At 35.4% G+C, this 25,799-nt stretch overlaps 1 protein-coding gene across 1 annotated transcript in view; it reads right to left on the bottom strand.

Annotated features, from left to right (window-relative positions):
- beta-Man (beta-mannosidase) overlaps positions 1-25,799 on the bottom strand; it is a 176,446-nt gene that overhangs the window by 13,743 nt on the left and 136,904 nt on the right. The window contains exons 7-11 of the mRNA XM_083140766.1: positions 23,055-23,248; positions 16,717-16,907; positions 15,132-15,322; positions 9,103-9,377; positions 3,029-3,176 (exon numbers count right to left, since the gene is read on the bottom strand). Of these exons, the coding sequence (XP_082996892.1) occupies positions 3,029-3,176; positions 9,103-9,377; positions 15,132-15,322; positions 16,717-16,907; positions 23,055-23,248 (999 nt within the window). The remainder of the gene's footprint in view (positions 1-3,028; positions 3,177-9,102; positions 9,378-15,131; positions 15,323-16,716; positions 16,908-23,054; positions 23,249-25,799) is intronic.

The raw sequence follows: 25,799 nt of genomic DNA, 5'->3' as shown, positions 1-25,799 counted from the left end.
TACAGTGATACATGAAAATGAAATAGGTGATTGTGGGCTGAAACTGCCAGGATGGATATTTTACATCTATGTGTATACTAGCATGCTACCCACAAGCATACCACACTTGTAGTGGAATGATTGGCAACGTCCTGTATTTCAAGGCCTAATAAGCAGCACTGTAAATCTAAAATCTATACATGGAAGGAACCCACTCTATGCAATTACAATTCTAAATCATAATTCCGAATATTATTATGCAAGACTCAAATACAATATATTGTGGAATGTCTGTAGGTGCAGGTTTGAGTCTCGCAACTCAAGATGATGAGACAGGAGTTTCTCAGGTAAATGTATGTAGTTAATTTCCACAGCCTGTGTTCTGTCAGACATATTACATCAATGTTAGATAATTCATTTTGTATAAATATTTCTAACTTAAGCTTTTTGCTGTGGTAAGGCCTTGTACATTTTGATGAAATATATTTAGAAAGATTTCTTTGCATTTACATTTATATCATGAGCATCTTTCCCATCTTTTTTTTGTCACATTTGTCACTTGGTTCTACCATAAAAAATCTTTATTAAGTTTATGTGGTACACATTTTTCCCTTCTTCACAGCCTTAGAGCTCCGTCAGTTGTATTAACTATTTCAGATTTTTCATTTATTTCTGGTAGCTTGTCACTCGACTTTATCTTCACAGTGGAACACATTACACAAGGATTCTTTACTCACCTTTTTTTGGTAGATTCATTTGTTACCTGTCCTTCTTCAACTGCATCTTTTTCCTTTATTTTCTTGAGATATTTTTCACTATTTGACACTTCCACTAGGGTTGTTCCCTTCTCCTTTCCAGTTGAGTGAGGTGCAGGGAGGACTATAGGATCATTGCTGTTATGTGCGGATGTGTTTTTCAGCAGTAAGCAGAGTTTATTACATATAATGTCTTTGCCTCTTCTATTCAGATGCTGACCATGGATGTCTGCCTCTACCAATGTCGTCGATACTCAACATTTTTTACTGTGGAGAAGAATTTGCACACTTTCGATAGTTTTTAGTTTACACTTTCAATTTCTATGTTTACACAAGAGGTTGGTATAAAATCATACCTATGTGGGACTTCTGTAACAATAACATTTGTGTTTTGTATACTTTCGAAGCACTTTTTTAGCAATGGTATCACATTTTTTACTTCATTTTTGGCGATATTGTTTGATCCACCCATTATAATGACAAAGTCTTTCCTTCCTTAGTTCATGCATATGGAAGCCGCTGAGTTCACTACTTCATTCAGTGGGGCAACCGATTTAGTGTATCCAGTTTCTTCGTAATTATTGCGTTTCTCTGTCATTTTTGATGCAATGCTTCAACTATGACTATCCCCCAAAATTAAAATCTTGCCTGTGCACTGTTTATTTGGATTGTATTTCTTCTGTTTTTGGAGTTTACCTGTTTTGATACCATTTTCTTTTTTGCTCGGCTTGGTTATGTAGACAGGCTTTGTTGTTGTGAGGTTAGTTTCTGTACTGTATAGCAACTCATATGGATTTTGATGTACAAATTTGTTCGAAACTCTGTGGTTTTGACCATTGGTACTGGTACGCAAATTCATTGCTGTTTCTTTACTTACACTACACATAACTACTTCTGACCACACGTTTTCTTCCTTTTGTCCTTTTTTTTGCATTTAGCAGTTCAAGTTTATCTGCTTCAAGCACTTTTATGATTTCATCTTTAGACGACAGTTCCATTTGCAGTTCTTCCATTTCTCGCATCATTCTGTTGCAATCACAGTAGCCTGGCATTTTTGTTCTCTTATGTTCCACTCACACATATGCTTTTTTTACCTTCTTTTTTCAGCTATGTAGTATCCTTGTAATTTCGTAACATATATGTAGTACACCAGACAGATTTTAAATGTGTTTTTTCAACAAAGAATTGATTTCTTAAACACACTTACTAAGAATGTACAGTAACGGCCGCCATTTTTTTTATCAATTCTGTATGTCATCTAGCATTGCCAGTGGGAACTATCGAGCATTCTAGCAAAAGGCCCCCATTACAGTACTCTAGTGTATACGATTGTTGTCACATTAAAATGATATTCCATTGTAAATGCTTGAGTGCGGGAGAATTGAACGAGTACGACCGAGCAAAAGTGGTCTCATGTAGTATTCTAGTATAGACTCTGTACTGTGTGTACAGATAACCTTCTTGTTAAATCTTTATTTCATTTTAGTCGATTCTTAAGGTCAACTTTAGATGTAAGCATTTCCTTTGGCATTTTTGATAGCATAAATGATATGCAAATGCTTCCAATAATCTTGTAGCAGATAGTAATTTACATGGAAGCATTTCATGTAACATTTCAGTTAGTTTTTGCAATTACAATGTACAATATATACAACACAAAAGGCACATCGAGTTACGCCATCTATGGTGAGTGCATGGTGTTTACAATTGAAACAATTAAAATATTCTTCCATATGTATACTGTATGCATTATAAAGTATGTATTTAAGCAGTGCCATTGCTTTAAACATGAGACCATTTTCATAGAAAACGTTAGTCCTCTTGGTTGAATATTTATCGGCTTTTAATAATGTGAAATGATACATATCTCACTCGGACGCTATCACATCTGCACTCGTGACCTTGAGGTCGTCTCTGATTGGTTATGCTAAGAAAAATGCTACTGAAATATTACCAATTCTATCCCTGAGAAATGCCATAACATTTTTCACTTTACATTGTAGCATTTTCGTCATAACATAAATGTTAAGAAAAATGCGGAGGAAAAGCTTTCGTCTAAAGTGGGCCTTAGTTGGAAGAAAACCCTGATGTAAGGTGGAAACGTTAAATGCTTTTTATGTAAATAAAACTGCCTTGGTCAGCATATTTAATGTTTTTTTTCTAAATAATTGAAGCATTTTGATTCTGACTCTTTTCAAAATTTTCTAACTATTAAATATAAATAAACTGAAATTTTTGATAACTATTCAAAGGCACCATGAATGAAAGAAAAAAATATTTTGCAAAGAACATACCTATGGAAGACCAGCTTGGAGCAGGCCAAACATCATTAAGTTGCCAATACAGTGCACCCATTGTGTTGCCTTCCCCAGTTGAAAGTAGCATATTGCGTCCCCTTCTGTAAAACTCTGTTTGTGTTTTATATATCATTGCCTGATTTATCTGTAGAGATTAAAAAAATATACAGTTGCAATTGAGAGAGTATGGCCTGAAACATTTTAATAATGGCAGAATTCATTAAATATTTTAATTTATCATATTGTACTATATCAAAGGATGTACCTCGATTACACTGGTCAACATTTTGAGAAAAAAGTTTGGATGTTTTTAAATCAATAGATCTTTCTGGAAGTATTTTCAATGCTGATCATGGAATTGATATCCATCTCTTCACATCACAACAGGATTTTTCACAATTTTACAATCAAAATTCTCATATTCGCCATTACATCACATTTATTACACAGCGCAACAAAATAAATTCATACAAGGAAATTTCGTTTTTTGCCAAACCAGTAGGTGATTCTACAAGTATTTTGAATGCTGATCACGGAAATGATATCAATTTCTACCCATCACGTCAGGATTTTTCTCCATGTCACTAAGTTCAATCAACCCACCATATTATAACATTGAGTATTGGACAGTGTGAAGGAAATTTTCATGAGGGATTTTGAAAATAGAATTACATATTCAAAGCCAATACAATTTTCATGCTAACGTGTCATGTGAAGGTGGAAGGTGGATTAAATGCACACAATTTATGGTTCAAAGTTGGATGATTTGTACTGTAGAAAATCAATATTTTACCAGCATTAAAACAGAGCAATCCATTGAGGAAATAATGGAACTACACATTATATTGTAAAATTGTGAAAAATCCTGAAGTGATGGGGAAAAATTTATACTATTTGCGTGATCAGCATTGAAAAAACTTCTAGAATCACTTATTGATTAGGAAACAACCAAAATTTCTCTTTTGTTGCATTATGTACGAGGCGCATGAAGAAATTAAGTTTCCCTATTTTTTTCCCGTGAAAGTAAACATAATCAGCCATGTAAATTGCACATGCGCAGCAGAGCTAAGACGTATCAATCATATGCCAGGCGGACAGATCCCGCCCGGCGCCAGTAGCGAGGCAGCAGTAGTCCGAAGTGGAAGCTCGTATTCCTTCTCCCGCCGCATGCCAGTAGCGAGGCAGCAGTGGTCTGAAATGGAAGCTCGTATTCCTTCTCCCGCCGCATGCGAGGTTCGGTCGGTGATAAAGTTCCTGAATGCACAAAGCATTGCGCCAATTGACATTCATCGTCAGCTCTGTGAGGTCTATGGGCCGAACATTATGAGTAAGCAGATGGTGCGTCGCTGGTGTCGGAAGTTTTCGGAAGGTCATCAAAGTGTCCATGATGAAGAGCGCAGTGGGCGTCCATCCCTCATCACTGATGATCTGGTTGAGCTGGTGCGGCAGCGCATCGTAGAGAACCGTCGCTTCACGATTACGGAGTTGAGTAGCCTTTTTCCACAGATATCGCGATCCGTGTTGCATGAGATTGTCACGCAGCGCCTGCTTTTCAAAAAATTGTGTGCCAGGTGGGTGCCGAAAAACCTGACACCCGAACACAAAATGAAACGTTCAGGAGCAGCACTGACATTCCTGCAACGGTACCATGATGACGGCGATGATTTCCTCGACAGGATCGTCACCGGCGATAAGACGTGGATTTCACACTTCACCCCGGAAACCAAGCAGCAGTCAATGCATTGGCGGCATAGTGGATCTCCAGTCAAGAAGAAATTCAAACAGACTCTGGGAGTTGTTTGATCATCCACCTTACAGTCCTGATCTGGCTCCCAGCAATTTTCACGTTTTCTTGTACCTCAAAAGATTCCTGTCCTCGGTGAGCGTTTTGGCAACAACGAAGAGCTGAAGACGTCTGTCACACCCTGGTTCCATTCACAGGCGGCAGAGTTCTACGACAGTGGGATCCAAAAGTTGATACCACGATATGACAAGTGTCTCAATTCTGGTGGTTGCTATGTTGAAAAGTTGCTGAACCTTTCTTGTACCTGTTGCCAATAAATGGTTCCTGAAACTGTGTTGGTTTTTTTTTTAAAAAATAGGGAAACTTACTTTCTGGATGCACCTCGTAATAAATGTACTGTAATGACAAATATCATAATTTGATGAAATTGTGAAAAATTCTGACGTGATGGAAAAAAATGGATTTCATTTTTAGAATCAACATGCTGAAATTATACAGAGACAACAGTCATCTGCAAGACATCAAAACCCATGTTGGGTTATGAATATATATTTTAATGGAATTATTTTTCTTACATGTAACAGACTCATAAAGAAATCCCATGGTGGAGTGGGAATCACAATGCACTATGATGCCAGTAGTCCCAGATTCGAAACCTGGCCTTGGCATGGATGTTCTTTGAGAGTTTCCCTCCATCAATATCATCACTCATCCTCATCTTTGCAATTAGCCAAAAGTGACAGAAAAGAGAAGTAAAATAAACCAAATCAATCAATCATAAAGAAATCCTGCTTTCTTCCAAAGCACATTTTACTATGTAAAATAATCTTATTTGCATTCCTTAAATCAATTCACTTAATCGTTATTTTTATTATTTAATTCACTTTTCTTGATATACGCATATATTCAAGGTGCAGTCAGGAAATAAGAATCATTTGTGAATACAGGAACTTTGATTTTAAGTTTTTCAGGAAACCAAGCTGAGAAAAACTGAAAATGTGAGAAAATGTAAAATCGAGGAAAATTTTGTAACATTTTGCTATGTTGGAACCATCAAGATTAAATGGATATTGAAGGAAATTGAAAAAATCGAGGAATGTAAAATGAGGTTCCACTGTATTTCCTCTGCAGATCTCTGGCTGTGGCTCTCTCACATACATGCCATATAGACGTCATTATGATAACATCAGGCTATGCCCCGCTAACTGCGTACAGTGTATTATCTTTTTTTTTTTTTTTGTATGTACGCATTGCTTGCATTTAGAATTATTTTCCTGTAGTTTACGGTTATTACAAGCATAAGAAAACATTTTTTCTTTTTGATGTTTCAGGAGAACACACGCTCCTTTCATCAGACATTTATTTTCATTTTGACTAAAGATACAGTTATAACAATGGTTAGTAATTTTTTTAAACAAAAAGAATCCCTTATAGTATAATGGATGTTGTCAATGTTACATTGTTGTAATATAGCAACTTAACTGTGAAAAGAAGCAGTCTGTTTTAGTTTTATTTCAGATATATATATTTGGTCTAGGAATTAATTCGTGAGCCTGGACAAGAGATGGCGTAACGAGCATATCGTCCCACAGTTCCGTGTATCCACACATGCGTTGAAAACTCCTGTCAGCGCGCATCGTTCGTAGTATAGGGCAGTTGATTGACGCGTCAAAAACAGCATTTTGTAGTCAACTGAACATGGCGCAGTTCGTGCCAGATAAAGTGTTTTTGCAGGGTGTTCTGCTTCATTACTTTAACATGCAGAAAAGTGCTACCGAAAGTCATCGTATTTTGGTGGAAGTGTATGATAACCATGCGCTAGCTGAGCGAATGTGTCAGAAGTGGTTTGCACGGTTTAGAAGTGGTGATTTCGGCCTGGAAGACCAAGAGCGACCTGGACAGACAAAAAAATTTGAAGACGAAGAATTGAGAGCATTGCTCGACCAGGATTCGTGTGAAACGCAGGAAGAACTTGCAGAAGCATTAGGCGTTGATCAAACAACAGTTTCCAAACGCCTCAAAGCCATGGGAATGATTCAAAAGATGTCACATTGGGTTCCACATGAATTGAAAGACAGAGACGTTGAAAGACGAAAACCATTTGCAAATTGCTGCTTCAAAGACAGAAAAGAAAGGGGTTTTTGCATCGCATTGTTACTGGCAATGAGAAGTGGATCCATTACGAGAACCCGAAACGAAAAAAGGCCTGGGTGAAGCCAGGTGAACCAGGTCCATCACAACCGAAATGAGATATTCACTGTGCAAAGGTTATGCTGTGCATATGGTGGGATATGAAAGGTGTGGTGTACTATGAGCTGCTGCAACCGGGTGAAACTATTAATGGAGAACATTATCGATGACAATTAATGTGTTTGAAGCAAGCTCTGGCCAGGAAACGACCAGAATGGGAGAACAGACATGATAAACTTATTTTTCAACATGATAACGCTCGCCCACATGTCACAAAACCGGTCAAAACCTATTTAGAAAATGTCGGATGGGAAGTTTTACCCCACCCGCCGTATTCACCAGACGTTGCTCCTTCGGACTACTACTTGTTCGATTGCATGAATAATGATTTGATTGGACAGCGGTTCACTTCTTCAGAAGATATCGAAAAATGGGTTTCTGACTGGATCGCTTCAAAGGATGAGGACTTCTTTCGCCACGGAATCCGTAACTTGCCTGACAGATGGGCGAAAGTGGTGGCTCGCGATGGACAATATTTTTCTTAAGGTATTTATGTATTTTGTGTTTGAACTACAGCTTCAATATGTGTGTAACAAGTGCACAAATTAATTCCTAGACCAAATAAAAACACAGGAATAGGATCAGAAAAGGTGCCAGAATGGCGGATAAACACTAATGATGAAGGAGACAGTAAACACTTACCACACAAAGAGAAATTATTCTATATTTCGCGATCTGAGTCGCATTTTCAAGTTGATATATACTAATGATGGAGATATATATATAATATATAAATTATGAATCCAAAATATCATCAGGTAATTCAAATTCATCATTGTTTTCACAAAGTCTCTTGATGTTTTCTGTTACATTAAATTTTAAAGATAGTGGCTTACTCCATTTGTGAAAAAGAAAACTCCATACTGGATCTATGTTACCATTTTCATTATTTAATTTATTCCAGTGTTCTTCTGCAATGAACGAAGCTTCCCAGACATTCAACTCTGTTTCCCGTTAATCTTTTTAAAACCCTTCTCTGTTTAATCAAATGCTTCTCTTCGATGATATGAGTTGACAAACCTGTTCTTGGGTTTAGATTTATAATGTCCAAATCGTGTTCATGCCATCTTATTGCCATTTTCCTTGCTGTTTGTCCCATATAATCCTTTGAACATGAACAACTTATATTATATATTCCTGTGGTTTCCACATCTGGTAGAGTTTCTCATTTTGAATTCATTAAATGTATATTCCAAACTTCTTGGTGATTTAAAAACAATTTTGATATTAAAACTTCTAAAAATTTTTGCAATTTTATGTGAGAATCCCTTGTGGAATGGACTGCTTCTTTTCACAGTTAAGTTGCTATATTACAACAATGTAACATTGACAACATCCTTTATATAAGGGATTCTTTTTGTTTAAAAAAATTACTAACCATTGTTATAACTGTATTTTTAGTCAAAATGAAAATAAATGTCTGATGAAAGGAGCATGTGTTCTCCTGAAATGCCACAAAGAAAAACTGTTTTGTTATGCTTTGTAATAACCGTAAACTACAGGAAAATAAGTGTATTATCTGTTTCTTGATGCAAGAAATATGAAAGCAGATGGCATTTGTCATCAGATTTGTTAGCTCCATGGTCAAAAGTCATGAGCGAAGGGACAGACAGGTCAGACTGTTAGAGGTTGTGCTCTGAAAGAACCAGTCCGTCATTTGTGGTTGATGATGATTTTCTAACCACAAGCAACCACATATAAGTGTCCCCAAACATATGGGTTATTATTGGCATGTACGTATGTTGCTGCATGTTTCGTGAAGTTATGTCATCATCATTTCAGGTAAAAAATACTAATTTTGTGCTCAAATTTTTACAAGAGACTTTCTGACATGGATGAAAATTATTATGAGACAATATTCCCAATTGTATGCATTTTAAACTAACAATTCGTTAATCAACTATGATACACAGAATTACTGAGGCAATAAAATGTGATTCATTTCATATCCATGCATTACTAAAACAATCTCAAATTTTTTCCATGTCAATTATTTCACGTTAATTATATTTTATACACTTGCAAAAGCCTTTACATTTAATTCAACATTACAGGTCCTACATACAAGCAAAATTACCTGCGAAATGTAGATAAAATTTAAGTATTGCTCAGGTTGTTTTATGCTAGGGAAATTGAAGTTCTTATCTATTTGAGAAATAAGGTATTGGTTGCCTCCAGCAAGATGCTGCCTGTGCTTGCTCCACTCACTGTTGAGATTCCTATCAATGGGGCTTGTCACCTGAGCAATGGTCTCATATGAAGGCATCGATTGGAATCCGTACTCAGAAGAAAACCTTGTTCGTGGATAGACGTTAGGGTTCCATCCATTCATGAAGTAGTTGTAGTAGTGAACTGAAACAGAATGAGGATAAAAAATTATTTTACATTTTCATAATACATGGTGGCACATGCTACTAACTTGGGCTATTTGTTTGTGGACCACCCTTTACAAAAATATCTGAAATTTTTTTATGTTTTCTTAACCCTTTTTGGATGAGCAACGGGCATAGCTCACCATACAGCTACTCTCCATTAAGATGAGTGATGGGCATAGCCCGTCATTCACTACAAAATTCTGTTGTGAGTGAAGGACTGACTATAATCGCACCGTGTCTCTTGCGCATGTGTGTGTTGTCACGTTTTCTTTGTAGCTGAACTTTACTAGAACTCATGTTGCACTTAGCATATGCTATTGAAAATAGCATCGAAAAATTTATATTCACATCGTGGAAACTTTTTACGAGGATACTGCTTTGGATTTCACATTTAGTGATGATTGGTTTTTTTTAATTAGTGATTTCTATATTGTGTATTGAAAATATGTTTTCAGGAACTTAATTACAATGTATATTTTTTTATCTTTTTTAGCTTTGAAAAAATATTCATAAATGTGAGAAAATCTGTGTAAAATGGGACGTCTTGTAGATTTCAGAAAATACTGTTAAATAATGACACACTAACAACATATTTTCTATGATTTTCTAAAAAAAACAGGTCTCCTGGGAAAAACTATGTATTGTTAGGTCCGTTTGGAAAGGGTAAAGTACATTTGTACTTATGTATTAGTCGTTTAAACAAAACAATGAAAATAAATGATGAAAATTTTTCTCTAGCTATTGACCAGGTGAGTTGTGGAAAGGATTCCAAGCTTTTGAGAGCAAACCTCACTCTCATCTTCACTTCTACCCTAGCTCAAGAGAATTTTTTCATCATTGGTCACCAGGAAAACTTCAAGACTTACTTTAAAATAAATTATGATTAGATGAAATTATAAACTCTATATTATTCAAATTTTGGGAACAAACTCACAAACTTCAAAGCCAAGATCATTAGTCAAACTCTCAAACCATATAGTGAAAAGTGGCCAAATTAAAGAAAAACAAAAATAAATTTTTGTACGAACATCAGATAGAATTAGGAATGTTCCAGACAAACTGAAAAATGACTTTTTATGGTAAACGATGAAGATGCAAGTAAAATTAAAGCTGTAAGGGATATTAATACACAATCTACAACAATGGTAAACAATGAATATAAACCAGTAAAAAGCAGGGAACACAAAGTCGTAAAAATTAACAGTGTATGGGTAAGGAGAGATGGAATGGCAATATCTCTAAATAATTTCCATAAAAAAACATCCAAGGTATAAACAATGACAGAAAACTAGAGACAGAATCACTGTTAACAGATAAACTAGCAGACATAGACATAGTCTGCTTTACAGAACATTGTCTAAAATCAGGGGAAATTACCCTCATAAACTTTCCAAACTTTTACCTAGATTCAAACTACTCAAGATGCAACATGGGGAGAATGTACGTATATTCGTAAAGAAGAACATAGTGGCAAATGAATGCAAAAATTTTTACCATCTCAATATTGAAAAACATCTCGAATCATGCATAATTTAACTACCTCTCTTTAAAATAACAATAATATGCATTTACAGAATGCCGGATAGCGATTTAAATATATTTATCAATAATGCAGAAAACATTTTGAACCACTACCAACAAACCAATAAAAAGGTAGCATTAATAGGTGACTTAAATATTGATTTTATGAAAAACAATGTACACCATAAACTCAGCATGCTTTTAAACACCTTCAACTGGAGGCTATGGTAAAAGAACCGACCAGAGTGACAAAAAACTCCAAAACTGCTCTGGATAAAATACTTTTAAACACATTACATTTTCAATGTTCAGTAGAGTTTTATGACACAGGTTTTCTTATCACTTTACACAATGTTTTAAAATTTCCATTCATTTCTCTCACAAAAGAAATGATGGAACTGAAACCACAACTGAATATATAAAGAAAATAATTTTTAATGACAATAATTATGTCTACTTCAACCACTGGTAGTAAAGAAAACTGGAAAGATATATATGAGTGCAGTACAGTAAACTAGGCATTTGATGAATTCCATAATACATTTTCCTATTATTATGATGTAGCCTTTCCAAAACAACGAGTTAAGAAACAAAAATGGAAAGAGAAATCATGGATCACAACGGGAATAAAAACAGCAAGCCAAAAATTTAGATTTAGAATATTTCAGTAAATATAAACCAATATATAGAAAAGTGCTCCAAACAGCAAAAAAAATGCACAATGACAAATTAATACCAAACACCTCCAACAAATCCAAAGCTATGTGGGATGTAATCAACAAAGAACATCACACTGCAGCACAATGAGCTAACCATAAAAGACCCCCAGACAGTGGCAAACATGTTCAACAAGTACCTCACTGAATTAGAGATAGACAAACTAAAACCACATCAAACCTATTCACAAATAAAGGTAAAATCCTGTAGCACATCAATGTACCTACAACCAGTCACTGAAAAAGAAATGGCAAGCATCATTTCAAATATGAAAAGTAAATGGTCCACCTGTCTGGATGATATACCTTCGACAGTCATAAAGAAAAGTCTTACCCGCATCCTCCATCCATTGTCCACCCTCTCCTTCTCCACAGGAGTTTTCCCTGATAAATTAAAGGTGGCAAAAATTAAACCAATATACAAAAAGAGTGATAAGCTCAACATAAGTAACTACAGACCCATAGCATTACTCTCCCCCCTTCTCTAAAATCATAGAAACTGCAATGAACAAACAATTGACAACCTTCTTGAAAAACAACAACATAATCTTAAATTCACAACATGGCTTTTGGAAAGGCAAATCCATAAATACAGCAATATTTGAATACATAGAACATGTCAGAACACTGTTAGACAATAGAGAACAATGCGTTGGACTATTTCTAGACTTAACAACATCTTTTGACACAGTACCGCATGACCAACTCACAAATAAACTAAACCACTAAGGTATGGGGGTTGATAAACTCATGGTTTAAGTCCTATTTACAAAACTGCAGTCAAGTCGTGGAAATTTTACATACAAAAAACACTTCTATATCTGCCTGCCTTTCTAACCCTTGTAAAGTATCATGTGGAGTCCCCCAAGGCTCGATCCTGGGACCAATACAATCTATTATATACATAAATGACTTGTCATCAAACTTAGAACCAACCAAAACAACTTTAATTTGACACAAGTATAGTGCTGACTGGCAAAATTGAGCAAACACTTCATTCTATCATCAAACACACAACAGACAGACTTTCAGAGTGGTTCAGCAGCAACAAACTAACAATAAATAAAAACAAAACAGTAGCAATAAAATTCCACCACCCAAGAAATAGAAGCAACAACATATCAACTGTAAACATAGAAATTGAAAACATTAAATTTGAAAATTCCAGAAAAATTCTGGGAATATGGCTACAAGAAAATTTCAATTGGGACAGCCATATTAACTATGTAGCAGGAAAATTAAGCAAAATCATATATGGCATAAGAATCATGAAAGATGTAACAAAAAAGAGCACAATAAAAACCCTATATTTTAGTCTGTCCAATCGCAACTCACATATGGCATTATATTCTGGGGAAATGCAGCAAACAGCACAAAAATATTTAATCTTCAGAAAAATTTATTAAGAATTATGATGGGAAAGAAAATGTATTAAGAATTATGGTGTGAAAGAAATGGAATGAACCATGTAGGGAAATCTTCAGGGAACTTGGCATTCTACCACTAGCCTGCCTCTATATACTTAACTTATTATGGCATGTAAAATGGATCTGACACAGTTCTCCAAATGCAACAAGGAATGCATCATTACAACCTACTCTTGCAGTTCCAATGCATAACACATCCCTATTTGAAAAACGTCCAAAATCCACAGGCATCCACCTATACAACAAGCTACAAGATCATATAAAAACTATTGAATCAGTAGCCAAATTCAAAAAGAAATTAAGAAATCAACTGTTGTACTATTGCTTTTACTCAGTAATAAAAATTTTTGAACCTCTAGTCCATCAATTCACTTGTGGGTTGATGGATTTGGAGGTTCATGGATTCATCCACAAGAGTGCTGGATCTAATTTCACATGTTGTACCTGTTATATCACATGAACACAATTTTAGTATCATTTTACAATGTTATTAGCATTACCATTTTATTATCTCTCAATATTTAATGTTTTAATCCATTACAGAATATTATTTTTATATTATAACTTTAACATGTCTTACTGGTGTTACTTTTATGTATAAACAGTAAAACTAATACGAGTACACACCTCCAAGCATAAATCTGTAATAGGCTAAGGTATCATTTCAATGTATGTATATTACATTATTATATTTGATTGTATTAGTATATTGTAATGTTTGACTGACATGTCCAATATCACAGCATGAAAATGCAAATGAGATTCATGGAGGAAAAAACCTAAATCTAAAATATAATAATAAAGTGATACCTTCTTCTTTATTAGAATCAAAACTGAATCAGCAGTTGCAATACTCTCATACTCATGCTAGTTTTTTTTTCCTTTTAACTTGAGCTACATCATAACTTGAGCTACATCATTTCTGTTCTTAGAACATTTTTATTAGACATAATTTTCAAAGGAAATTGTCCTCACTTTTTAACTTTGATATTTTCTAATAAAATCTGCATATCTAAAGGAGATTTCACACTGAAGCTACAAGCAATATATGGCATGTGTCGCTTGAAAATTTTGCCAGTTGAACACAGGCTTCTTCAGCCTGTCATACTGCTATGGTGTGAAACGTTGCTGTTCCACAGCAACAAGTGCCACGTGTTGCTTGTTGCTTCGATCTGAAATCTCCCCACGATTCATCTATGATAAAATGTGTTCAGCAGTCACCATAAAACATGATCTTATAAATGTACATCACTGCCATTCTTGTTTCCTTTTCAAAGAATCTGTAAGTTAACTTATCAAGTCAATTGCTATGATCAACTTTGCAATTTTTCTACACTGTTTTTTTTTTATCCTTTTGTCAAACTTTTATTTTTATTTTTATAACTAAAGCAAGAGGATGTGTTATATATTTATAATTAATTATATCAGTAACACAAAGGCACTAATATTTATAAATGTGCTGATGCAAGAAATAAAGAAAACAAAAACACTTATACAAGATTCAAAACCTCACAAATGAAAGTAAAATATAAAAGTATGATATGATCACTTTGTTGAGTATTTTCAGTGCTTGTAAGTGAGAATTGTTAGGTAAGGGATGTTTTGCTGAGTCTTGGGTGTTAGGATTCAGGTTTCTTGTATGGTTTATCATGGTGATAACAAAACAGGTGGGTAAATTGAGGACTAAAAGTGGTAAACATTGTAAGTGCCAAAAGTGAAAGTGTTGGGGAATCGCATCATTCCGCACATCAGCCCATAAGAATGTTCACACTAGTGACTTCTTTACACGCCCTTTGAACTACTTAGAGGGCTACCAGCCACATTTCACGTTTACCACATTATAAAGCATGGCACATTTCACAGTTTAATGTGGAAAACGGTGCTTGAATTCTTGTGACACTTACAGCATTTACCAATTTTAGTCTTCAATTCTCCAAACTTGGCGATTGTGCCCCCTTCCCTGCCTGTGTCTAGTCTTCTTATATCACTCTCTAACAAGCACTTGATAAATATCTAAAAAGTTACTAGAAAATTATGTAAAATATAATTTGTTATGTTTGAACTTACTGTCCCCATATAAATTGCTGTAAGGGTTCCTAGAAAGATATCCTTCTCTTTCAGATTCAAGGCCATTGGTAGGACTTGAAACAAGGAAAGGTCTTGATTGGTCTATAGCTAATACGGCTCTTCGAATCACATCTACATACAATGTAACATAATCTTCTTCATAAAGCGTTTGGTTTCTACCTGTATCATACCTGCAAAAATTAATTAATAAAAATACTGCTATCTTAATTTATTATAACCAAAGGCAAACAAAATTAAATTAAAATGAGACAGGTTAACAAAAGTTACAACAACATTGAGATTAATATCAATTCCAATTAATTGGGGATGACTGTGTATAATCTGTGAGAAAAATAGCTCGACATGTAGTATTTTTTTTTATAAATTACATTTATGGACACTAAGGAAAAAAATAGCCCAGTAATGTTAGGATAAAGTACATATTGCACACAAGGTGTGACATTCAGACAAATTCACATTCATTGTTTAATTATTTTCTCAGCATCTTCAAATGTGTACTCTATGAATTCATGTAATGTCATTTCCCTCAATTTCAGAATATTCGTCCCCCTTCTGAACTTTCAGTTTCAGGAAATTACATTTTTTGTAATTGAATCAGAAACCCCTATCTCCATGAATATCGTTTGTAAGAAAACAACAAAATAATGTGTGACAAATTTTGTTTTGGGTGTGACACCATGCATATTATTTAATTTATAGGAGTAAGGAAGAATGACAAGTCTATAAAAATTATCATAAATACGTAGATTCTTCAAACTAAAATTTGTTTCAGAAATGAAATAGGGTACTTCAGAGTAACAATAAATGAGACAATTAGAATGAATTTAGTTTTCTTATGGCATAATACTATTAGGCGCATCCAGAAAGTAACCTGTCCAGAAGGGCTGCAGTGTGCCTAGCCATATGCGGCTTCACATTGTCGTCATGCAAATTTTGCCGGCTTTCAGTAAATGTCCTACACCAACGGCACACCATCTGCTTGCTCATGAGGTCTGAACCATACACCTGGCACAGCTGATGAATTTCGATCTGCTGTATGTTTTGTGTGTTCAAGAATTTGATCACTGAACAAACCTCGTACGTGGCGGGAGATGGAATAAGAGCAGCCATGTTTCATCGCTGCCTCAACACTACTGAGAACTCTCGGTAGGCATCTTCTAGGACATTCATTAGCCAGGGCATGTGCCTCTTACACATGTGCAAAACCGGTTTCAATACGCATGGCCTGCCACCTGTGGGCGAGTGGGAAACTTACTTTCTGGATGCATCTAATATATCGTAATGAAACTAAATTAATTGGAAACAACTCACATACAACCTCACTTCTACTATAAATAATATTAATAGATCATATGCAGTGCATTTTAAATGCTAGCTATGTTCTTTAAAAGCTATGAAACTAATGTTTTATTAATAGTTCCATATTCTGCATAGTAATCCCCTTTCATTTAACATACTAAGTAATACTTTGAATAAAAATTAAATTAACATTGTTTGTCCACTTTCACAAGGAATGGCTCAAATACAACTTAATTCTGCACTTATTTGTGAGAACTGAACTTACCAATTACCTACTAACGCTGCCTCATTTTCGTTATTCCCAGCCCAAATGGCAATGCTTGGATGATGTTGAAGCCTGCGAACATTCTGAACAATCTCTGTATGAACAGATTCCAAGAAGTTGTTGTTGGTTGGGTACATATTGCAAGCAAACATCATGTCTTGCCAAATCAATATACCCAGTTCATCAGCTAGCTGAAAGACAAACAAAAAAGCAAGTTGAAATTAGTGGTCTGTGTGGTTTTTCCACAACATGTTCATGATGCTGAAAATTGTCCATATCATATGGAAGAAATAGAACATGTTTCAATATTGTTTTTTTCATTTTCCAAGTACAAAAGTGTCACTTGCTTTTAAAAAATGCTTGTTGAATTAAGAATTGTATAGTTAACATTAATTAGTTTGGTAGTCTATTCATCAATAATATTAGCTGCCTGATATTTGTATTTGTTTTTTTGTAATTTTATGTTGCATTTCTGCCACCTTTGGCTAATCGTGAAGATGAGGATGAGTGACCATTAGTTGAAATTGATGAAAGGATACTCACAAAGAACTCCCATGACCAAACTGGGATTCAAATCGAAGACCACTTGAATCAGAGTGTAATGATCCTGGGAGATCATACTCATTAGTATCACTAATGTTTGTTTACTCGGTGAATATGTAACCATAGTTATTATGTTCAAAGTTATTTTATTTACTTGTTCAATGTTACATGTGTTAATACCTGCTTTGATAATTGTGTTTATCAGTAGTAATTTATTATTATTTTGTTAATAAGGCCCTGCATGGTCACAAAGAATATGTAATATTTATCTTATAATTGTATATTACCGTTTAGCACACATTTATTATAATAATATGTATTTATCGTTGGTCCCTTGAGCATGGAGTTCAATCTACTGCCGTAGAGATGGCCTTGTCTGCTCTAGCATGGTTCCACTTAGTTCTTGTGAACGGCGCTAAAGGCGCTACTTGAACCCAGGCTATATAACCAGCCGTGGAGCAGATTTTCTTCAGTTGGCTTTCAGGTCGGCTCACGATAAGATCTCTCTTACCAACTGACCTGGAAGAAAAGAGCACTCCGCTCTTGCGAGAGACCAAGCATCCTAAGGAAGGAAGGTGCACTCCGCTCTTGCGAGAGACCAAGCACCCTAGAGAAGTTGTCCTCTGCCTGCGGGCGAGAGAAGCCGCACTCCACCTTCCAGCAAGAGAGGTTGAACTCTGCCACTGGCAAGAGAACTCACTTCACTTTTGAGTGAGAGATACCCCACTCTGCTTATTGGCGAGAGATAAAAACTCCACTTTAGAGTGAGAGGACCTGCTCCGCTTTCTGCGAGAGATTTCCTCCCCCTATCAACCTGGGGCACCCCGCCAGGGTAGTGTGGCATTGGGTTTCTAGGCAACCACCCAGAAGAAAAAATTACAGGTCAGATAAGATACTACGGTTATCGTGAGGGTGACCTTAAAATATGCCCCTTTGTTCCCCGAAAGCCAACAGTTCCCTGTAAAAGCCTGCAACTATAAAAGTCGGCGCTAGTAAAGGAGTGCACTTCTTGACATTTGTTGGAGCTAAGGAGACGACCCCAGAGGGCAGCAGCAGCAGTGTATCTGTTCCCAGTTTACGGCAGTTTGCAGAAGCCATTCTCCCCCATTGTGTGGCAGTATATTGGCCAAGTGAGTGTAATATCCTACACGAGCGTGTGCTAAACTTACAACGTTTATAGTTGCATAAGTGTATCCAGCTACATTCATTAAACTTTCTCTAACGTTGGACAGTGTACTTATTCCCGAATCCTGAGTGAAATAGAGTCTCATACCACTGCTGGAGAAAACGTTAGAATAATGGGTAAAAATTTGCAGAGCGTATGGTGCTATTGATTGGTCGTGGCCAAGTTAGTAGACTTGCATCTCGTTGACATGCTCATGTAGGTGTAGTAGGCACCCTTTCTCGAGCAGGACGTTGCAAGAGATGTTTGGTGGTGAGATCAAAAGGCAACCATTTATTATGCTTGGCCACCGAGGTGTTAGACTGGTATTTCTATACTCAACTTTCCAACTTGATGTTAAAACATTATGATATGTGGATGATTGTGCCTGACTATTAACATTAATTCCATTGGCTAGAACTGTGGTGGAGTGGTTAGCAGATCATGCTACGATGCCAGGGATCCTGGGTTCAAATCCTGGCCTGGGCATGGATGTTTGTGATTGTCGTACATCAGTTTCATCATATCATCACTCATCCCCATCTTTGCAAATTAGCCGAATGTGGTACAAAAAATCAAAGTAAAATAAAGCAAATCAATTAATCAAACCATTGACTAGGACATTTATTTTCTATTGATCAGTATTTAATAATACTAGTTGATACAGCCAGTTTTATGTATATTTTCAATGTACATTATCAGCAGATCATAGTGTTTAGTGATTAGGGCTGTAGTTTTCATATTTTGCTGCAAAAATATGGAGTGCCTTACCTAAGAGCATGTCGAGTATATCTAAAATAGAATCTTTCCATAATGAAGTAAATAATTTTCTTCTAGCAGAGCAGAGATTGTGTTCAAATATTATGTTGTAACTTGTATGTTTATGTTATTTATTTTGTCTACATCCAAAAAAAAATATTTTACTTCTCTTTATGTTGTTGTCTTTTCACAATTTTTGTATCATTTTATTCCTACAACATTTATTACAATTATTTCATCAAGAGTAGCATTCTGTAACTAAATCGTACATTTTATTGTATACTGTATTAATACTGTAACCCCATATGTATAAGAAATGTAAATTTAAATGTAATTCATGACACAGGTTAGGTGGCAGAACAGCATCATGCAAATAAAGAAATTGAATTTGAAGGGTATTACATGCTACATACCCTCTAATTAACTTTACTCATTAGAGTATACCTTTTGCTGCAATGAGCACACTTTCTACTTTTAGGTCTTGTTTTGTTTTGTTTATGTAATTTGACCATTACTCCAGTGAGTTTATTATGATCAAATGGTTCTGATTTCACATGATCGGGAACAAAATGTTGTTCAGTTTAAGTTTCAGACTTATGTGACGATATGGCTGCAAAAGCACTTTGCAGCAAATGACACTAATTCAAGAGTATGCGAAAACTGTTCTAGTGACAAATGTGGTGGCTATAAAAAGAGGCACTGTGGAGTGATTTTGGAATAGACAGGTAGAAACAACTACAGAAGAAGACTTTATGACAACATAAGTAGTGTAGTCTTCAAAGTACTTTTTTTTCTCAAGTGTATCATTTTTGGTGCTATTAGCAGTAGATTGTTATTAAAGTTATTAAAAGTATACAAACTAACAATTCAGAAAAGTCATATCCACAAGAAAACAAAATACAATAACATGATGTATTGTAGCCTATAAATTACTGCTGCAGCCTTTAAGTTTAAATGCAATAATTCAAATATGCATTTGAAGAGCTTTATTTTTAAAATACCTTGTATATTGTAACAAGAACTTTAATCCCCTATAACTTAGCATAAACCCTGTTGTTGTCTTGTAATGAAGGTTCTGAAATACTGCACTTGCAGATCACACTTTACACTGTAGATCCTATAGGTGTGTTTCACCTACATCACAAACTGTTACAATGTGGCTTTGAGCAGCCATGATTGAGGCCAGTTCTTGTAAGCATATGGAATTCAAGCGGAAGATGGTAACACAGAGATTCGTGATTTAAAACAAATGTGCAGTTGGTGCAGATGTAACGGATGCTATGTGGGGGCTATTTCCTTGAAAACAACAAATAAAATTGGCCGCAAACTATCCACATTCTGACGTCACATGATACCCACCTAATAGCTCATCTTTGCCAATACAGATTAACAGAATAGATAAGTCCTTGTATGTAGCATAGAAAACATGATTAAAAAAGAATACCTGCGGTAGCTGGTGGCCCTGATTTAGGTAAAGAGCTAGTAGGAAGAAATGGAATAATAAAGAAAATTATATCAATAATTACACATAGTTGTTCAGGGGTGCTCATCCCCCCAAGTGCAATGGCACAACCCCCCAAAATCATGTCATGCATCCCCCCCTAATCATATCATGTCCCCCCAATTCATATAATTCACACCCTCAAATCATATCATAATCCCCACAAAGTATTTAATTACTGAAAGTAACTCTTTCATAGCTTTAATGAACAGTCTACTTGATCTGCTTCGCCTCCCTAAACAGGGGTGTCCATCACTCAAGACTGCCCCTAAAATCGTTCATCATAATCCCTGCAAAATAATTTGGATGAATATGTAATAATTGATGTCTATTTGAATGAAATACCATGTTAAAGTGTCCATATTTTCTAATTGTTCGATTTTCTAAAAACTTAAAGCTAGTACATTGATCGGTTAAATGTAGTTAATTAAATTATGTAAATATGCATATAAATAGTGTTTGTGAGTGGGTTTATAAAACTCACAATTTGAGTATTAACACAAATTGTTACACAACTTAAGATAAAGATAGAAAAGTCAACCTTAGCAATCAAAATAAAATGCTCCAGCTATATGACCAATTCAATTATTGTTTCATAAGAAATTATAGAACCCTAGCTAAAAATTCTTAAGCTCAGGGCGATAATATAATACTGTTCTTTTGAAAGAACTCACCCCCCACCCCATTTTCTTAGGGAAAATATAATTATTTTAGTAACCCATAACAATATGCCGCTGTTGTAGAATTCAGTTGGTTGATCGTGGAACCACCACGGGACAGTGGTCTTCGCTTTATCATGGCAAATGAACCTCTGTTCTACCAGGAACTTCTTCAGTGGATCGAACACGTGAAAATCACTGGGGGCGAGGTCTGGACTATACGGTGCATGCTCCAGAATCTCCCATTCGAATGACTGAAGTCTGTCGATAGTCCTGTTTGCCATGTGAGGCCTGGCTTTATCATAGAGGATAACCACATTGTCCACATCGAGAATCTCTTGGCACTTTTTCCTGATGGCAGCTCGCAGAACTTGAGAGTCTGCCACAATAGCTGTCAGTGTTTGTGGTGTCATGTCATGGCATGAAATCCAGCAGGAGTGGTCCCTTGCTCCAGAAGTTAAATAACACTTCGCTGCTCATACGACAAGGACATGAGGAGTACTACAGCCATCATTGCAGACTGAGAGCAGTGCTGTGCCATGGAGCAGCTGAGAGTTAACTCTGGACTGTTCCAAGAAAAACGTATTGCATTGAATGCATATCTTGGTTTCTCAATCACACGTATTTCGGCTGAAAAAATAGGGGAAAAGACTTTTCGATTTGCCCTCGTACAAAACTTCACATTTACCTCAGAAAAGTGCCAAACACACATTCTGGCACCACACAATTGTGAACGTAGTGAGCAAGAAAATTTTTACATCCATTTCTTTGCAGGCTTTCAAGAATATAATTTAATGGGGTGTCCATACTTTCTTAGGATCACGAGATATTTAGTATTTTCCAGCTTCTCGTTTGGCAATTATGGTAAAAAATGTATGGATACCACATCGCTTAATACAGTCTCCAAAATTTAATGTTTGAACTCTCTCTCCACTACAGAAATCCCATGACAATCTAAGATTTAACACTTTATCAAGAGCTTCCTATCTCTCCCTTTAAATTTAATACTCAATCCTACCACCAGAATTTCCATGCCAATTTTAGACTTACTGTTGATATTAAAGAGTGGATATTGCCTCCTTCAAAAAATATTTTTCAGTCACCGCACCAGAATTTTCGCAAAAGTCTAAGACAATAGTAACCAACCCCTCAATTTAATGCTCAATCCTCCTCTAACTAAAATAGCCTCCATAATCTAAGACCTAGAGTTGGATACTGTCTCCCCCCCCCAACGTTTAATACTGAACCCTTCCCTCAGAACCAACATTTCAATTAATGCCTAATGTGTAAGAGTTGGATATCCCCCCCCCCTTTTCGATAATAATTTTAAACACTTCCTTTTCTTCATATAATGTATTAAATATAGTGTATTTAAGGTGTAAAATTTTTACATATATTTTGGAAAAATATATAAATGTTGAATTTTATATTATTTGAAGGGAAAAAATCCCCCCCCCCCCAAATCTCGATGGTGCAGCCTGCACCATAATCCCCTCTATGGGCACCACTGTACTTATTAGAAAATGGGGTTACTAACAAAATACACACTAAATTTTAGTGTATGTGCAACAAGCTTGTCTAACTATTGATCTCATTTTCTCTATTACTGCATTTTCTTCCTACTATCATTTCACCTAATTCAGTAATTCAGAGCCACCAGCCGGTGCTGAGATTTACCTTGTATTTGGTAAAATGAAACAAAGTGTCAACTTACTTCATAAAAGTAGTCTGGCTCATATATCCCTCCACCCCAGACTCTCAGCATGTTCATGTGTGCTTCTTTGGAAGACATTAGCAGATCCTTGATAGTTTCTCTGCTGGCTCTTTCTGGAAGAACATGCGCTGGAATCCAGTTGGAGCCTTTCATGAACATTGGGTATCCATTTACTTTGAAGTAAAAACTTAGACCTGGAAATGAGCACAAAAACTCTGTAAGGTACAAACAATGTAATTTGTTGTCATGATTTACATATAATGCAACCAAATATAAGGATATTGTTTTACTTTGTAAGCTAGCATTGGAGTTCAAGCAAATCTTCAAACATTCTAAACTTCTAAGTTGGCATATTTACTTACAAACCACATGCACCTTCTTTTCATGTAAGAAAATCTGACAGAAATCTGGCTTACATACCATAATTTACATCTCAACAAATATGTATTACTCTAGTAAAACCTAAATCTGTTCTTGAAATATAGTGTATTGCTAGAAAAAGACCTGCTAGAATTTGGATTGAAAGGAATATTCCTAAGAGTGACCCAAAATTTAATCAATAGGAAATATTTAATGAAGCTGGTAACTCTAATAGAAGTATTTTGGTATTTTAAACAAACCACACACACCTTCCAGTATGCCTACTATGTTACAACTTATTGAGCCTACACAAATGGGAGCTGTGTGCATGCCTTAGAGCCAAAAATCAAAATATTTTTCTAAAATAAAATTACAATCAGATCCAATTGCAAATCAACATAATGTAACCCATCTCCTCTCAATAATAAGTTCCACCTTGACCTGAAATATTTTATAAATTAAAAAAAAAAAAAGTATATATTTAAACTCTAAAATTACGACGGTATACAAACTGAACAATTTACAATAATGGTCCAAATAAAACGTAGTATAGAGCCTCTATATATGAAAAAAAAAAAATAAAGAATCTAGCATCAGAAATGCGCAAAAGCAGTACACTGCTCTTCATAATCAGAATACATAATGAAGGTTGTGCGAATTACTCACAAGTTTAATATATATATAATATTAACTTACGTTTTACGAGTATTGAGGTAACTCCTGCGACGTTTCAGGGTGCAACTGCTCCCTTCTTCAGGCTGCTCACGTTTAGGTTATGAATAAATCATAATCACGTTGAACTTTCCATAGGTTCAGGATATAGGATTGGTGAAAGGTCTATGGTTACAAAAACAGTAAAAATCTAAAACCTATTACAGGTACACATCAAACTACCATGCCGTTTTCCCAATTAGAAACTGCTCCTTGGAATGTTAAAACTTTAAAACTGTGAGTAGCCACGGTCCGCGTGTGCTGTTATACTGTATACTGTAAGGGAGTAGTTGCACCCCGAAACGTTGCAGGAGTTACCTCTATACTTGCAAAACGTAAATTAATATTATATATATATTCATAATCAGAATAGATGTGATTGATAGAAATGTGGAGATGATAGGAGAAGGAGAGATAAATGCACTACTGTTTGCTATTAATTTAAAAATATGGGGATTGAAAGAGGAATAGTGAAATATTAGCATGCAATGTTAATTGGACATTATCCATTGTCTCTATTAACTATACTTCGAGAGAGCACCTCTTCCCTTCTCTTTGCGTGAACAAATTAATTTTGTTGGAGAAAGGATTGAACCTATGGAAGATTTGTGATTTTACTATTCCGTGGTGTCCCTCTATAGTTCAGGTTATATGGTGCTATATGCCGATACTCTCTGGTTAACCTTATTCAATAGCGTATACCTTCTGTTACAATGCATTGTATCACTTTCATTTTATTATAATCATTAAAAGCAATGTAGAAGTTGAACTTACATGGCTTCAGATTTTGAAGTATTAAGTAAGTCTCATGTAAAAAGTCTCAACAATGTTCTTGTTTCTCTTTTCTGCAACAATTGATAGGGGACTATAAAGGCTCTTATCTTTAACTAACTAACTAAATAACTCTCTAGCCTTCTTAAACCCGAAGGTTCATGGCTGCAGCAATACAGGCCTTCCATCTGTCCCTATCCTGAGCAAGATCTACATACTCTATTCCATCTCAACGTTATCTCTCCATCTTCATCTTTGCCTTCCTACAGTTCTCTTATCATCAGGTTTCCCAACAAGAATCCTGTAAACTCTTCTTTTTTCTCCCATTCGTGTCACAAATCTTCTTGATTTAATCATTCTCATAATATCTGGACATGAATACAAATTATGTAGTTCTAAATTATATAACCTTCTCTACTCACCTGTCTCCTTATCCCTTTTAGGCCCAAATATTTTCCTAAGGATCTTATTTTCAAATACTCGCTCTTATCTTTAAACATGCTAATTCTTGGTATTTCAGTCTTAAACACAGAGAGAGAGAACAAAAACAATGGAGAATTGTTGGTCTTTCACACAGCTCCATGTAAATAGTAGGATCTTTAAAGAATTTTCTTCCACATTTTTCATTACTGTCATCAGCAGTATTATTAAAGTTATTAACTGTATATAAAATGACAATTTACAAAAAACAATTTCAACAAGAAAATAAAATACAATAACATGCTGTACTGTAGTGTACATCATACTAGTGTGGTCATTATATTTAAATGCTATAATTAAAAGACACGTTTCATATATATATATTTTTTAATTTTTACAAAATGCCTTCTCTATTGTAATATGCCTCTTTTATACCAATTACGGGCATATCATCATCAGTATTCTACCATCAATGACTCTTTT

This window comes from Lepisma saccharinum, chromosome 19, assembly GCF_977018435.1.
Source record: "Lepisma saccharinum chromosome 19, izLepSacc3.1, whole genome shotgun sequence".
Lineage (NCBI taxonomy): Eukaryota > Metazoa > Arthropoda > Insecta > Zygentoma > Lepismatidae > Lepisma > Lepisma saccharinum.
The sequence above is the reverse complement of the archived record's forward strand: the minus strand, read 5'-3'. Positions and strand labels throughout refer to the sequence as shown.